General features: G+C 46.4%; 1 protein-coding gene across 2 annotated transcripts in view; it reads right to left on the bottom strand.

Annotated features, from left to right (window-relative positions):
* LOC126425164 (esterase FE4-like) overlaps positions 1-13,201 on the bottom strand; it is a 346,217-nt gene that overhangs the window by 270,901 nt on the left and 62,115 nt on the right. For both annotated transcript variants that reach the window (XM_050088116.1, XM_050088115.1), the window contains exons 5-6: positions 11,670-11,869; positions 11,416-11,587 (exon numbers count right to left, since the gene is read on the bottom strand). In XM_050088116.1, the coding sequence (XP_049944073.1) occupies positions 11,416-11,587; positions 11,670-11,869 (372 nt within the window). The remainder of the gene's footprint in view (positions 1-11,415; positions 11,588-11,669; positions 11,870-13,201) is intronic.

Below are 13,201 nucleotides of genomic sequence, written 5' to 3'. Positions count from 1 at the left end.
GTTTTTATTGGCTGAAACAACAGCTTTGCTCTTTTCACTGATGGGGCTCGAGGGATGTCGTCAGTGCATCGATTATGTCTCAGTCTCAGGTGTGTAGTGTGCGATACTTGGTCCATCATCAGTCCAAATAGAATCTGGAATAATTCCTTGTTCACCTTTCATTTCGAAGCATTTGAGAAATTCTAGTTAAGATCCAGTACTGCAACCTTCTGCGAGCAGTCCATGTCACACACAGTTTTCGAAAATAAACTATTTCACTAATTATTATGTGGTGTCACCGCCAGACACCACACTTGCTAGGTGGTAGATTAAATCGGCCACGGTCCATTTAGTACATGTCGGACCCGCGTGTCGCCACTGTGTAATCGCAGACCTAGCGCCACCACAAGGCAGGTATCGTGATACGAACAAGCACTCGCCCCAGTTGTACGGACGACCTAGCTAGCGACTAGATGTATGAAGCCTTTCTCTCTCATTAGCCGAGAGACAGAATAGCCTTCAGCTAAGTTAATGGCTACGAACTAGCAAGGCGCCATTAGCCTTACAGTGATTGTAATTAAAGTCTCCGGTGTATTGTCAAGAGCGATGTACCACAATGATTGATTAAAGATAAGTATTAATCCAGCTACGTACTTTTCTTCATAGCATTAATTACGTAGCCTGTTCCAGTACTTCACGCCCGTCTGCATTAGTCTAGCGTGCATTTTCAGCCATCTCGAACTACAAGGTGTTGGCCCAGCTGCCGACACATCACATGGCGACGACTCTACAAAGGATCTTGTGTTTTACTTTGCCCTAATTTATTTGTGTCATGGCTTCGCCACATTCTCCAGATGTACTGTCCGAATTTTATCGCTTGCAGAATCAGCAGACGCAGGCGTTATTGGATGCCCTTGGACAGCTCGTCCAGGGTCAACGTGCCATTCAAACCGATGCGGCCGCCGCCGCTTCGCCGGTACCGCAGCCACAACCTGCCGTTGCACCACTATTTCAAAGTTTTGATGAAACCCACGAGACTTGGCGGGAATGGTCCCGCCAGTTTGCCTTCCACCTCGCCGCATACAGAATTCAAGGTAATGAGCGGCAGCCGTTTTTGCTTTCTTGTGTCGGTGTGTCCACCTACCGTGTGATAGTGAAATTGTTTCCCCAACGCGACGTAGCAACTCTGTGCTACGAAGAAATTTTGTCTGCTTTAGATGCCTATTTCAAAGAAACAGTTAATGTGGTTGCAAAACGGTATACGTTTTTTCGTACAAAACGTACGGACGATCAAACTAATAGGGAGTGGGTAGCAACGTTGCAAGGAGTTACTAGAGACTGTGCCTTTGACTGTGACTGTGGTCTTTCTTATTCAGATACAATGGTACGTGATGCTATTGCACAGAACGTTTCTGATGTTCGCATACGGGAGCAAATTTTGAAACTAGTTAATCCCTCCCTTCAACAAGTGATAGACATATTGGATAGACAGGAAACACCTGACTGTGCTCAGGAATCTTTTGAAACTTCGCCAGCAGTGTGTAACATTAACCGGCCCGCCGGGCGAGCTGCGCGGACCAGTCAACTGCCCTCGCGCAAACAAGCGCAGCTGCCGCCGTGCTTTAAGCCACGTGTGCCGCGCCAGCCCACAAATGCAGTGAAATCATGCCCGCGGTGTGCTACTAGACATTCGCGTGAACATTGCCCGTCACGCCAAGCTATTTGCTTTTTCTGCAATAGGAAAGGACATGTTCAAAGTGTTTGCCAGAAAAAGCTCCGATCAGACAATCACAATCATTCCAGGCCCTTTGCTTCGCGCCGGAATCGAACCAAGGACACTCAGGCTCGTGGACATTCATGTCGTTAATTCCACTTCGTCGAGTGACACTTTCTCTAACAGTGACTGTGTTCGTCCCACAAAAACTGTGCGTCGACGTCGCCGGAAATCACGTCAATTAGCAAGTGATTCTGTACAAGTGTCTGTTCCAATTGCACAAAACAGTCGCTCTTGTCGTCAGCAGGACAATAAACTTTTTGTAGATTTGGACTTTAATGGCAAGGTCATACCATTCCAGCTCGATACCGGAGCTGCAGTTTCATTGCTCAATCACGACACGTACAAACAACTGGGCGCACCTCCGTTGTGTGCCGCAAATGTTAAGTTACATAGTTATTCACGACAGACAATACCTGTGTTAGGACAGTGCACTCCTTTTGCAACATATAAAGGACAAACAAAACTTGTGTCATTGTACGTTCTTCGTTCTTCTACGGCAGTGAACTTGTTTGGCTTAGATTTATTTCAGTTGTTTAACATGTCTATTGTAAATCAGGTCCTATCAGTGAATCAAACTGTGCCTTCAGACAGTGTTTCTCGTCTACGTGACGAATTTGCAGACATTTTTGCACCGGGCTTAGGTTGCGCTAAAAACTATGAAGCACATTTGGAACTGAAAGTAAACGCGCAACCGAAATTTTTCAGAGCGCGCAATGTTCCCCACGCATTGCGTGATGAGGTCGCAAGAACATTAAACGATCTCGAATCACAGGGTGTAATTGAACGTGTGCAAGCTTCTCTCTGCGCCTCTGTCGTCACACGGGTTCTGCCGCTCCCCGTCTGCTTTCAGCGACGGTGCCGTCCGGTCGGCGCCCTGGGGACCCATCTACTGGCTCGCCTCATCCCCAGGTGTTACCGACGATGCCTTCCATTTTGCCCCATGGCGACGCGCCGCCGCAGCAGCAGCCGCCGCCGCCGCCGCCGCCGCAGCCGCCGGTACTCCGGCCGGCGCCGCCCGCATTCGACGCTTCGCTGCAGCTGCCACGCGCCTCCCATGGTCACGTGCCGCCGATCGCTTCCCGTGACCAGCTGTCCTCCGCCATGGAACTTCCGCCCGCTCCGGACCACATGACGTCATCGCGCGTCGGCTACCCCGACGCAATGGAGGTCGACCCTTCGGCCCCTCCTGTTTCTTTACGGGCGCATACACCGCATGATGACGTGCACCCTGGACTAGGTTTTCAGGCGTTTCCTAGCTCCCCTCGGACCGAATGGCCGGGTGCGGTTGGCACAGCCTCGCCTGTTGTTGGGCTCCCCACCTCATCGCATACGTCAACATTGGGTCCTCTCCACGGCGGGCGGAAGCCTTATCTCACGACCCTTCGCCGATTTGCGGGAGAGGAATGTGATGTCACCGCCAGACACCACACTTGCTAGGTGGTAGATTAAATTGGCCGCGGTCCATTTAGTACATGTTGGACCCGCGTGTCGCCACTGTGTAATCGCAGACCTAGCGCCACCACAAGGCAGGTCTCGTGATATGAACAAGCACTCGCCCCAGTTGTATGGACGACCTAGCTAGCGACTAGATGTACGAAGCCTTTCTCTCTCATTAGCCGAGAGACAGAATAGCCTTCAGCTAAGTTAATGGCTACGAACTAGCAAGGCGCCATTAGCATTACAGTGATTGTAATTAAAGTCTCCTGTGTATCGTCAAGAGCGATGTACCACAATGATTGATTAAAGATAAGTATTAATCCAGCTACGTACTTTTCTTCATAGCATTAATTACGTAGCCTGTTCCAGTACTTCACGCCCGTCTGCGTTAGTCTAGCGTGCATTTTCAGCCATCTCGAACTACAAGGTGTTGGCCCAGCTGCCGACACATCACATGGCGACGACTACAAAGGATCTTGTGTTTTACTTTGCCCTAATTTATTTGTGTCATGGCTTCGCCACATTCTCCAGATGTACTGTCCGAATTTTATCGCTTGCAGAACCAGCAGACGCAGGCGTTATTGGATGCCCTTGGACAGCTCGTCCAGGGTCAACGTGCCATTCAAACTGATGCGGCCGCCGCCGCTTCGCCGGTACCGCAGCCACAACCTGCCGTTGCACCACAATTTCGAAGTTTTGATGGAACCCACGAGACTTGGCGGGAAAGGTCCCGCCAGTTTGCCTTCCACCTCGCCGCATACAGAATTCAAGGTAATGAGCGGCAGCCGTTTTTGCTTTCTTGTGTCGGTGTGTTCACCTACTGTGTGATAGTGAAATTGTTTCCCCGACGCGACGTAGCAACTCTGTGCTACGAAGAAATTTTGTCTGCTTTAGATGCCTATTTCAAAGAAACAGTTAATGTGGTTGCAAAACGGTATACGTTTTTTCGTACAAAACGTACGGCCGGTCAAACTAATAGGGAGTGGGTAGCAACGTTGCAAGGACTTACTAGAGACTGTGCCTTTGACTGTGACTGTGGTCTTTCTTATTCAGATACAATGGTACGTGATGCTATTGCACAGAACGTTTCTGATGTTCGCATACGGGAGCAAATTTTGAAACTAGTTAATCCCTCCCTTCAACAAGTGATAGACATATTGGATAGACAGGACACACTTGACTGTGCTCAGGCATCTTTTGAAACTTCGCCAGCAGTGTGTAACATTAACCGGCCAGCCGGGCGAGCTGCGCGGACCGGTCAACTGCCCTCGCGCAAACAAGCGCAGCTGCCGCCGTGCTTTAAGCCACGTGTGCCGCGCCAGCCCACAAATGCAGTGAAATCATGCCCGCGGTGTGCTACTACACATTCGCGTGAACATTGCCCGTCACGCCAAGCTATTTGCTTTTTCTGCAATAGGAAAGGACATGTTCAAAGTGTTTGCCAGAAAAAGCTCCGATCAGACAATCACAATCATTCCAGGCCCTTTGCTTCGCGCCGGAATCGAACCAAGGACACTCAGGCTCGTGGACATTCATGTCGTTAATTCCACTTCGTCGAGTGACACTTTCTCTAACAGTGACTGTGTTCGTCCCACAAAAACTGTGCGTCGACGTCGCCGGAAATCACGTCAATTAGCAAGTGATTCTGTACAAGTGTCTGTTCCAATTGCACAAAACAGTCGCTCTTGTCGTCAGCAGGACAATAAACTTTTTGTAGATTTGGACTTTAATGGCAAGGTCATACCATTCCAGCTCCATACCGGAGCTGCAGTTTCATTGCTCAATCACGACACGTACAAACAACTGGGCGCACCTTCGTTGCGTGCCGCAAATGTTAAGTTACATAGTTATTCAGGACAGACAATACCTGTGTTAGGACAGTGCACTCTTTTTGCAACATATAAAGGACAAACAAAACTTGTGTCATTTTACGTTCTTCGTTCTTCTACGGCAGTGAACTTGTTTGGCTTAGATTTATTTCAGTTGTTTAACATGTCTATTGTAAATCAGGTCCTATCAGTGAATCAAACTGTGCCTTCAGACAGTGTTTCTCGTCTACGTGACGAATTTGCAGACATTTTTGCACCGGGCTTAGGTTGCGCTAAAAACTATGAAGCACATTTGGAACTGAAAGTAAACGCGCAACCGAAATTTTTCAGAGCGCGCAATGTTCGCCACGCATTGCGTGATGAGGTCGAAAGAACATTAAACGATCTCGAATCACAGGGTGTAATTGAACGTGTGCAAGCTTCTCTCTGCGCCTCTGTCGTCACACGGGTTCTGCCGCTCCCCGTCTGCTTTCAGCGACGGTGCCGTCCGGTCGGCGCCCTGGGGACCCATCTACTGGCTCGCCTCATCCCCAGGTGTTACCGACGATGCCTTCCATTTTGCCCCATGGCGACGCGCCGCCGCAGCAGCCGCCGCCACCGCCGCCGCAGCCGCCGGTACTCCGGCCGGCGCCGCCCGCATTCGACGCTTCGCTGCAGCCGCCACGCGCCTCCCATTGTCACGTGCCGCCGATCGCTTCCCGTGACCAGCTGTCCTCCGCCATGGAACTTCCGCCCGCTCCGGACCACAAGACGTCATCGCGCGTCGGCTACCCCGACGCAATGGAGGTCGACCCTTCGGCCCCTCCTGTTTCTTTACGGGCGCATACACCGCATGTTGACGTGCACCCTGGACTAGGTTTTCAGGCGTTTCCTAGCTCCCCTCGGACTGAATGGCTGGGTGCGTGTGGCACAGCCTCGCCTGTTGTTGGGCTCCCCACCTCATCGCATACGTCAACATTGGGTCCTCCCCACGGCGGGCGGAAGCCTTATCTCACGACCGTTCGCCGATTTGCGGGGGAGGAATGTGGTGTCACCGCCAGACACCACACTTGCTAGGTGGTAGATTAAATCGGCCGCAGTCCATTTAGTACATGTCGGACCCGCGTGTCGCCACTGTGTAATCGCAGACCTAGTGCCACCACAAGGCAGGTCTCGTGATACGAACAAGCACTCGCCCCAGTTGTACGGACGACCTAGCTAGCGACTAGATGTACGAAGCCTTTCTCTCTCATTAGCCGAGAGACAGAATAGCCTTCACCTAAGTTAATGGCTACGAACTAGCAAGGCGCCATTAGCCTTACAGTGATTGTAATTAAAGTCTCCTGTGTATCGTCAAGAGCGATGTACCACAATGATTGATTAAAGATAAGTATTAATCCAGCTACGTACTTTTCTTCATAGCATTAATTACGTAGCCTGTTCCAGTACTTCACGCCCGTCTGCGTTAGTCTAGCGTGCATTTTCAGCCATCTCGAACTACAAGGTGTTGGCTCAGCTGCCGACACATCATATTACATGATGAGGAGATGTCTAACTCCTGGAAACACTGCGTTTATCTCGTTAAAAATATCAATCGATGTTTGGCACGAATAATGAGTGATGCTGACACCTTTGTTCATGACAAACAGCACTTCTACCCTCTCTAAACTGGCAACACCATTTCCACACATTAGTACGGTTCATCATATCATCCTCATAAACTGGTATGATTTCTGGCGAAGAGTTTTCGTTAAAAATCTAGAACGGCGAATTGCATTATGTTTCTTTCAATCCGTTAATGGCCTGTTTTATATTCAAGTTCTCGCTCGATTGTGGGAAGTGTAAAGAAAGTCGTTGTGAGCAACTGGATTTTTCATCACGACAACACATGGAGGCACACCACCTTCGTTATGCATGAGCTTCTCGTGAGGAGCTGTGTGGCAACACAGCCTCAGCGACCATACAGACGTGACTTGGCACCACCAAACTTCTTTTTGCTTCTGAGGACAGACAAAAGTTTGAAGGTACATCGTCATGGATCGTTGGAGATGCTAAAAGAGACTCGGAAGCCCATACAGACACTGCCTAGATATGAAAGGAACGTACTTTGAAGTACGTTAAGGTTTCGTAAATCAGAAAGCGATAAATCTCTAAAAACTTAAGCTGATACTTTTGGTATAGCACTGTATCATCTTTCATCCACACTTGATTCAAACAGGAAACTGATATGCAAATTAGTACACTCATTAATGATAGTAGTATCTGAATTATTTTTTCACCTCAAGTGTCTAACTTTCCTTCATGTAAGAAATCACAATTTTTTATCTTTTAATACCAATGCCCTCAGGGCTTGGCAATACATTGCCACATATAGCATGCAATATGCTCATCACCGGTTGGCATATAATAATGTGTATATTAAATTACAAATGATGACAACCACACATTAATCTTTACATGTGTCCAAATTGATGGTGTCTGTCATCGCAACTTTCCTACAGCTGGGCAACGCGAAATTGGAGAAGTTTGCACCGTACAATTCCTTACAAGGAGACGGAGAACTGTGTCTTTCTTCACTGGTAGAATTTGCCGCCAAGCTTATGTGTCATTACAGAATATACACAAGATAAAAATTTGTTGGAGGCAGCAGTACGTGCGACATTTACATATGGTGTCACACATGTCGCTGCATTAACTTCGATTTCAGTGCAAGGTCCGACGTTTTATGGTTCCTCCAAGGTTTATTTTTTTATTTTTATTTTATTAATTAATTTATATATTTTTATTTTATTTTTTTTAAATTTGTGGTAAGGTCTTATGGAACCAAACTGCTGAGGTCATCGGTCACTAAGATTACACACTACTTAACCTAACTTAAACTGATGACCTTAGCGGTTAAGTCCCATAAGATTTCACACGCATTTGAACATTTTGCATTCTTTTATTTAACGCAAGGAGACAAAATGAAGTCTTTAGGTTTAGGAAGCCAAAATACAGATGTGCTTATTTTTATTCTGTCTATCGAACTCCAGGGCCACTTAAGGATTTCTAACTCTTAAAAAGTTCTTGGAGCCAATCACATACCTGAGAACCTATTTCTTATGCTTGGTTCTTTGGTAGCAGGACCTTGGTTTCGGTGCACAAATTAAAATTCTCCCCATGTTTACATCTACATGTGTGCTTCACAGGCCACTGTATGGGGTGTGGTGGTGGGTATCTTGTACCAATACTAGTCATGTACTTTTTGCTGTTCTACTCACAAACAAAGCGACGGAAAAACGACTACCTACATGACTTTGTACAAGGCTTGATTTCTTTTATCTTATCTTCTTGGTCCTTACACGAAATATTCGTTGGTCATAGTAAAATAGTTCTGCAATCAAAATCTCAACGCACAGTTCCCTAAATGTAACAGATATAGTCTCACAAAATCAAATTAATGCATCAGAAGCACGCTTACAGTTACGAGGGTCACTCCAAAAGAAATGCACACTATTTTTGTAAAAATACAGTTTTCATTCTGCATGTGTGAAAGTTTTACAGTGTGTTGATACATCCTTCCCACATGTTTTAAAACTTAGTTCAACCTGTTCCCATGAGAGGCACCGTCACAGCATGTCTTCAAGATGGCTGCTACACTTGACGTTCGTTAGAAGCAACGTGCTGTCATAGAACTCCTGTGCTGTGAAAACTAGACAGTGGGAAATATCCACAAGAGGTTGAAAAAGGTGTACGGAGATGCTGCTGTCGATCGCAGTACAGTTAGTCGGTGGGCAAGCAGGTTACGCGATGAAAGCGCGCACGAGAATATTGAGGATTCTCCTCGCAGCGACGGGCCTCGTACTGCACACACTCCAGACAATGTGCACAGAGTTAACGTATAGGTGACTGCTGACAGACGCATCACATTCAACGAATTATCACGCTACGTTGGGATAGGGGAAGGAAGTGTTTGCAGAATACTGAAAGTGTTGGCGTTAGAAAAGGTTCGTGCCAGGTGGGTTCCCAGGATGTTGACAGTGGCTCACAAAGAAACTAGAAAAATGGTATTCAGGGAACTTTTGGAACAGTACGAGAATGGTGGAAATGAATTTCTTGGAAGAATTGTGACAGGTGATGAGACATGGCTCCATCATTTTTCACCAGATATGAAGAGGCAATCAATGGAGTGGCGTCATGCAAATTCACCCACGAAAAAAAATTCAAAACCACACCTTCTGCTCGGAAAGTTATGGCTACGGTGTTTTTCGATTCCGAACGACTCTTGCTTGTGGACATCATGCCAAGTGGAACCACCGTAAATTCTGATGCATATGTGACGACACTGAAGAAACTTCGAGCTCGACTGAGTCGGCAAAAGCAGGATGTTTTGCTGTTGCACGACAATGTATGGCCATTATGTCAGTCAAAAAGCCATGGAAGCGATGACAAAACTCAGATGGACAACACTGAAACACCCGCCTTACAGTCCTGAACTGGCTCCATGTGACTATCATCTCTTTGGGAAACTGAAAGAATCTCTTCATGGAACAAGGTTTGAAGATGGATGACTCCCTTGTGCACGCTGCCAAACAGTGGCTCCAACAGGTTGCTCCAGAATTTTACCATGAGGATATACAAAAAAAAAAAAAAAATGGTTCAAATGGCTCTGAGCACTATGGGACCTAACTTCTGAGGTCATCAGTCCCCTAGAACGTAGAACTACTTAACCCTAGGACGCCCAAGCCTTTTTTCTAACTTGAATGCCTAAGGGGGGGGTGGGGTTCGGCGAGCCCACAGGTATTAAATCAGTTTACTGACGAAAAATTACGTATAATTATGTATTTTAACTAAGGCTTCGGTTTATAAATGTTGTTAATTGTTATAAATTTTGGATTGAGTGAATAAAAAATTGACATATTGCAATACAAAATACAGATGTGTTCATATACAATAGACTACTCTGAGTCCTCAACTTCAAGGCAAGAGACACACTTCACAATTTTTTCTGAATGCCACTGTCCACAATACTGTTGTTTACTTAGATTGTTGTACTTCTGCTTCTTTGTTTTAGCTTTTCTTACACAAATATGGCACCGACCTTTCCCTGCGGGAGGCTGACGTGCTTCTGTTGTCACTTCTTTGATTTTCTTTTGTAGAGTAGTCTCCATTGATTGAACAATTTGGTTAGATAAGCCTCTTGCAAAGGCACTTCTTTCTTCTACCTGCAATTTCACTAGTTACATCCCAGCTTGCAGAAGATAAAGTTTCCGTTTGTTGTGTTTCTTTTCATTCCATCTTGGATGTTGCTGGATGTATATGGTGGTTGCATTGATAGCACAAATGTCGATGAGAGAGTAAAATACAGATAGAGGCCATCTCTTTGTTCCCCTCTTGCAGGTGTACATACGTGCCATTTGATCAACGGTATCAATTCCACCTTTAGTGGAATTATAATAAGCATTTATCTCGGTTTTATTCTTCTCTCTTCCAACAGTGCCTTTATCTTGGTGCACTGTTGCCAAACATCAGTAAGTTTTTACTTGGATTCGTTTTTGCTGTGTAGGACACCAAAGTTACTGGAGGCCTACGTATTGGGAACTGCACTAACTCACCGCAAGTTTACAAGATAAATAACAGCTGACTGACATCAACAATCACTTCCTCTGAAAGTGAACCGAATGTTGTGAATACCAAGAATACCAACCAACAAGAAACTAACTTGCATTGTTGTAGAGATGAGAAATACGAAATCCTACTAATGGAAATTTTCTATAGCAGGAATTTTCTATAAAATATATTGACACTAACGTTTCATAAAATAGCCAACAAACAATAACTCAAAGGGAACATGTAGTGTGAAAGTTACTTGGGCAAAAGCAGGGGACATAAAAAAATTGTGGGTTCAACGAACCCCCCCGCCCCTTAGGCGTCCTAGGGTTAAACCTAACTAACCTGAGGACTTAACACACATCCATGCCCGAGGCAGGATTCGAACATGCGACCATCGTGGTCGCCTGGTTCCAGATTGTGGCGCCTAGAACCGCTCGGCCACTCCGGCCGGCGTGCGGGTATACAGGCGCTGGTTCCAAGATGGCGTAAGGCAGTTGAGAGGGATGGAAATTATGTGGAGACATGAAAATATCGTTCCTAAGGCATGTATCTACACACTATAAAACTTTCAAATATGTAGAATAAAAGATGGATTTTAAAGAAAATAGTGTGCATTTCTTTTGAAGTGACCCTCATATCATGTTGCACTACAGCCAATGTAGCAGCACCCTTCTACGATGAGAACTGAATTGTAACAGATAGAAAGCACTGACTGTGGTTGTTTTACTGAAGCAGAGTGGCCCTCAGTCTGACTGAAGAGCAGCAGCTGCCAGGGGAGGGGAGGGGGGAAAAGGGGCTGGGGTGACCTCTCCAGGTACTGACCTGAGCTAAAGACGCTTCCCTCGTTCGTGCAGACACCAGTGATCAGTGGCACGTGCTGGAAGTCCCCGGAGCACAGAAGCTGCGCGGGATCCCTCGGGAAGAAGGCCCCACCCTCGGCGTCAGCTGGTTCCACCGTGCCCACAAATGGGAACAGCACGCTGCGGGCCTTGTCCTGGAACAACAGATACCTCCCATGCAATGACACGAAACCTCCAGCTCTGGAGAAACCACTGCGTGGTCAGTGCAACACGTACCTCTTCAGTGCGGCCGAACATGGCGTTCTCGACGAGCACCTGCGCCGGCTGCTTCCTCAGAAAGTCCACCAGCTGCTGGGAGACGTCCGTCTCCAGTCCTAGGTGGGCGCCCAGTGCGAAGGAGCGAGCCCGCATGCGGTCGGAGCACACGCCGTCCGCCACAGCCACACCACTGTGCGCGATGGCTTTGTGGAAAAGGCCTGCCGAGATGGAGAATCAATAAAACTACACCATTTGTTCGTACTACACTACAGAAAATCTGCAGCTACATGTAGTCCATACAGTATAACCTACTCCAAAGTGCATGGCAGACGATACTTCCTACATTTATTAGTGTTCTCTCGAATTCCAGCAGCGAGAATAATTGCTTAAACGACTCTGTGTACACTGCAATTAGTCCCCCTTTGGGAGCAATATGTAGGGGGCTCTAGCTTATTCCCAGACTCAAGGCATAAAGTTAGTTCTTGAACATTTGTAAGTTGGCTACCGTAGGATAGTTTGCATCTATCTTCAAACGCCCACCATTTTAGTTTCTTTTAACATCTCGATGTCAGAGTACCACAGCTGAAACAAACTAGTGTTGATTTTCATTGTATACCTTCAATATCCCTTGTTAGTCCTATATCATATGGGTCGCACAAGTGTTTTACAGACCGATTGCTTTTCGATAGTAATCTGTGAACTGAAGTCCGCCTCCTCCTTTATATACAAGTGAACCAATGTGATCATTCCATTTCATATCCCTAAAATCTCTTGTAGTCTGGTACTTCAGTAAGTTGATCGATTCCACATGTGATCCATTGATACTGTAGTCATAGGATACTGTGTTCTTTCGTTTTGTGAGGTGCTAAATTTTACATTTCTGAACACGTTTAAGTAAGTCTCCGATCTATACAGAAATTTGAAACCTTATAAGGAACTGACCGATTACACAGAGATAATTATTGAACTATATGAAACAAAATCGTCATAACTTCTGAACGGTTTGCGTTAGGATGTCCAAACTGCACAATTGCCTACGGGGCATGATAGGAATTAGCATGTGTAATATGGTTTGGATTAATGACAAAGCCCACTTTCATTTAGATGGGTTCATAAATAAGCAAAATTATAACATTTGGGGGACTGAGAATCCGAATTTCGTGATCGAGAAGTCTCTTCAGCCTCAATGGGTGACAGTGTGGTGTGCAATCTCCAGTGACATAATTATTGGTGCGCTTTTCCTTGATGGTTACTACCGAACGGTACGTGAAGGTTTCGGGAGATGACTTCATCCCTATTATCTAATGTGATCCTGATTTCGACAAGATGTGGGTCATGCAAGATGGAGCTCGACTCCATCGAAGCAGGAGAGTGTTTCATGTCCTGGAGGAGCGCTTTTGGGACCACAACCTGGCTCTGGGATTCCCAGAGGCCACTGGCGCTTGCCTCAATTGGCCGCCATGTTCTCCAGATCTGAACACATGCCACTCCTTTTTGTAGGGCTATATTAAATACAAGGTGTACAATAACAACCCCAAAACCATTGGGGA

The sequence above is a fragment of the Schistocerca serialis genome, chromosome 10, assembly GCF_023864345.2.
Source record: "Schistocerca serialis cubense isolate TAMUIC-IGC-003099 chromosome 10, iqSchSeri2.2, whole genome shotgun sequence".
Lineage (NCBI taxonomy): Eukaryota > Metazoa > Arthropoda > Insecta > Orthoptera > Acrididae > Schistocerca > Schistocerca serialis.
The sequence above is the reverse complement of the archived record's forward strand: the minus strand, read 5'-3'. Positions and strand labels throughout refer to the sequence as shown.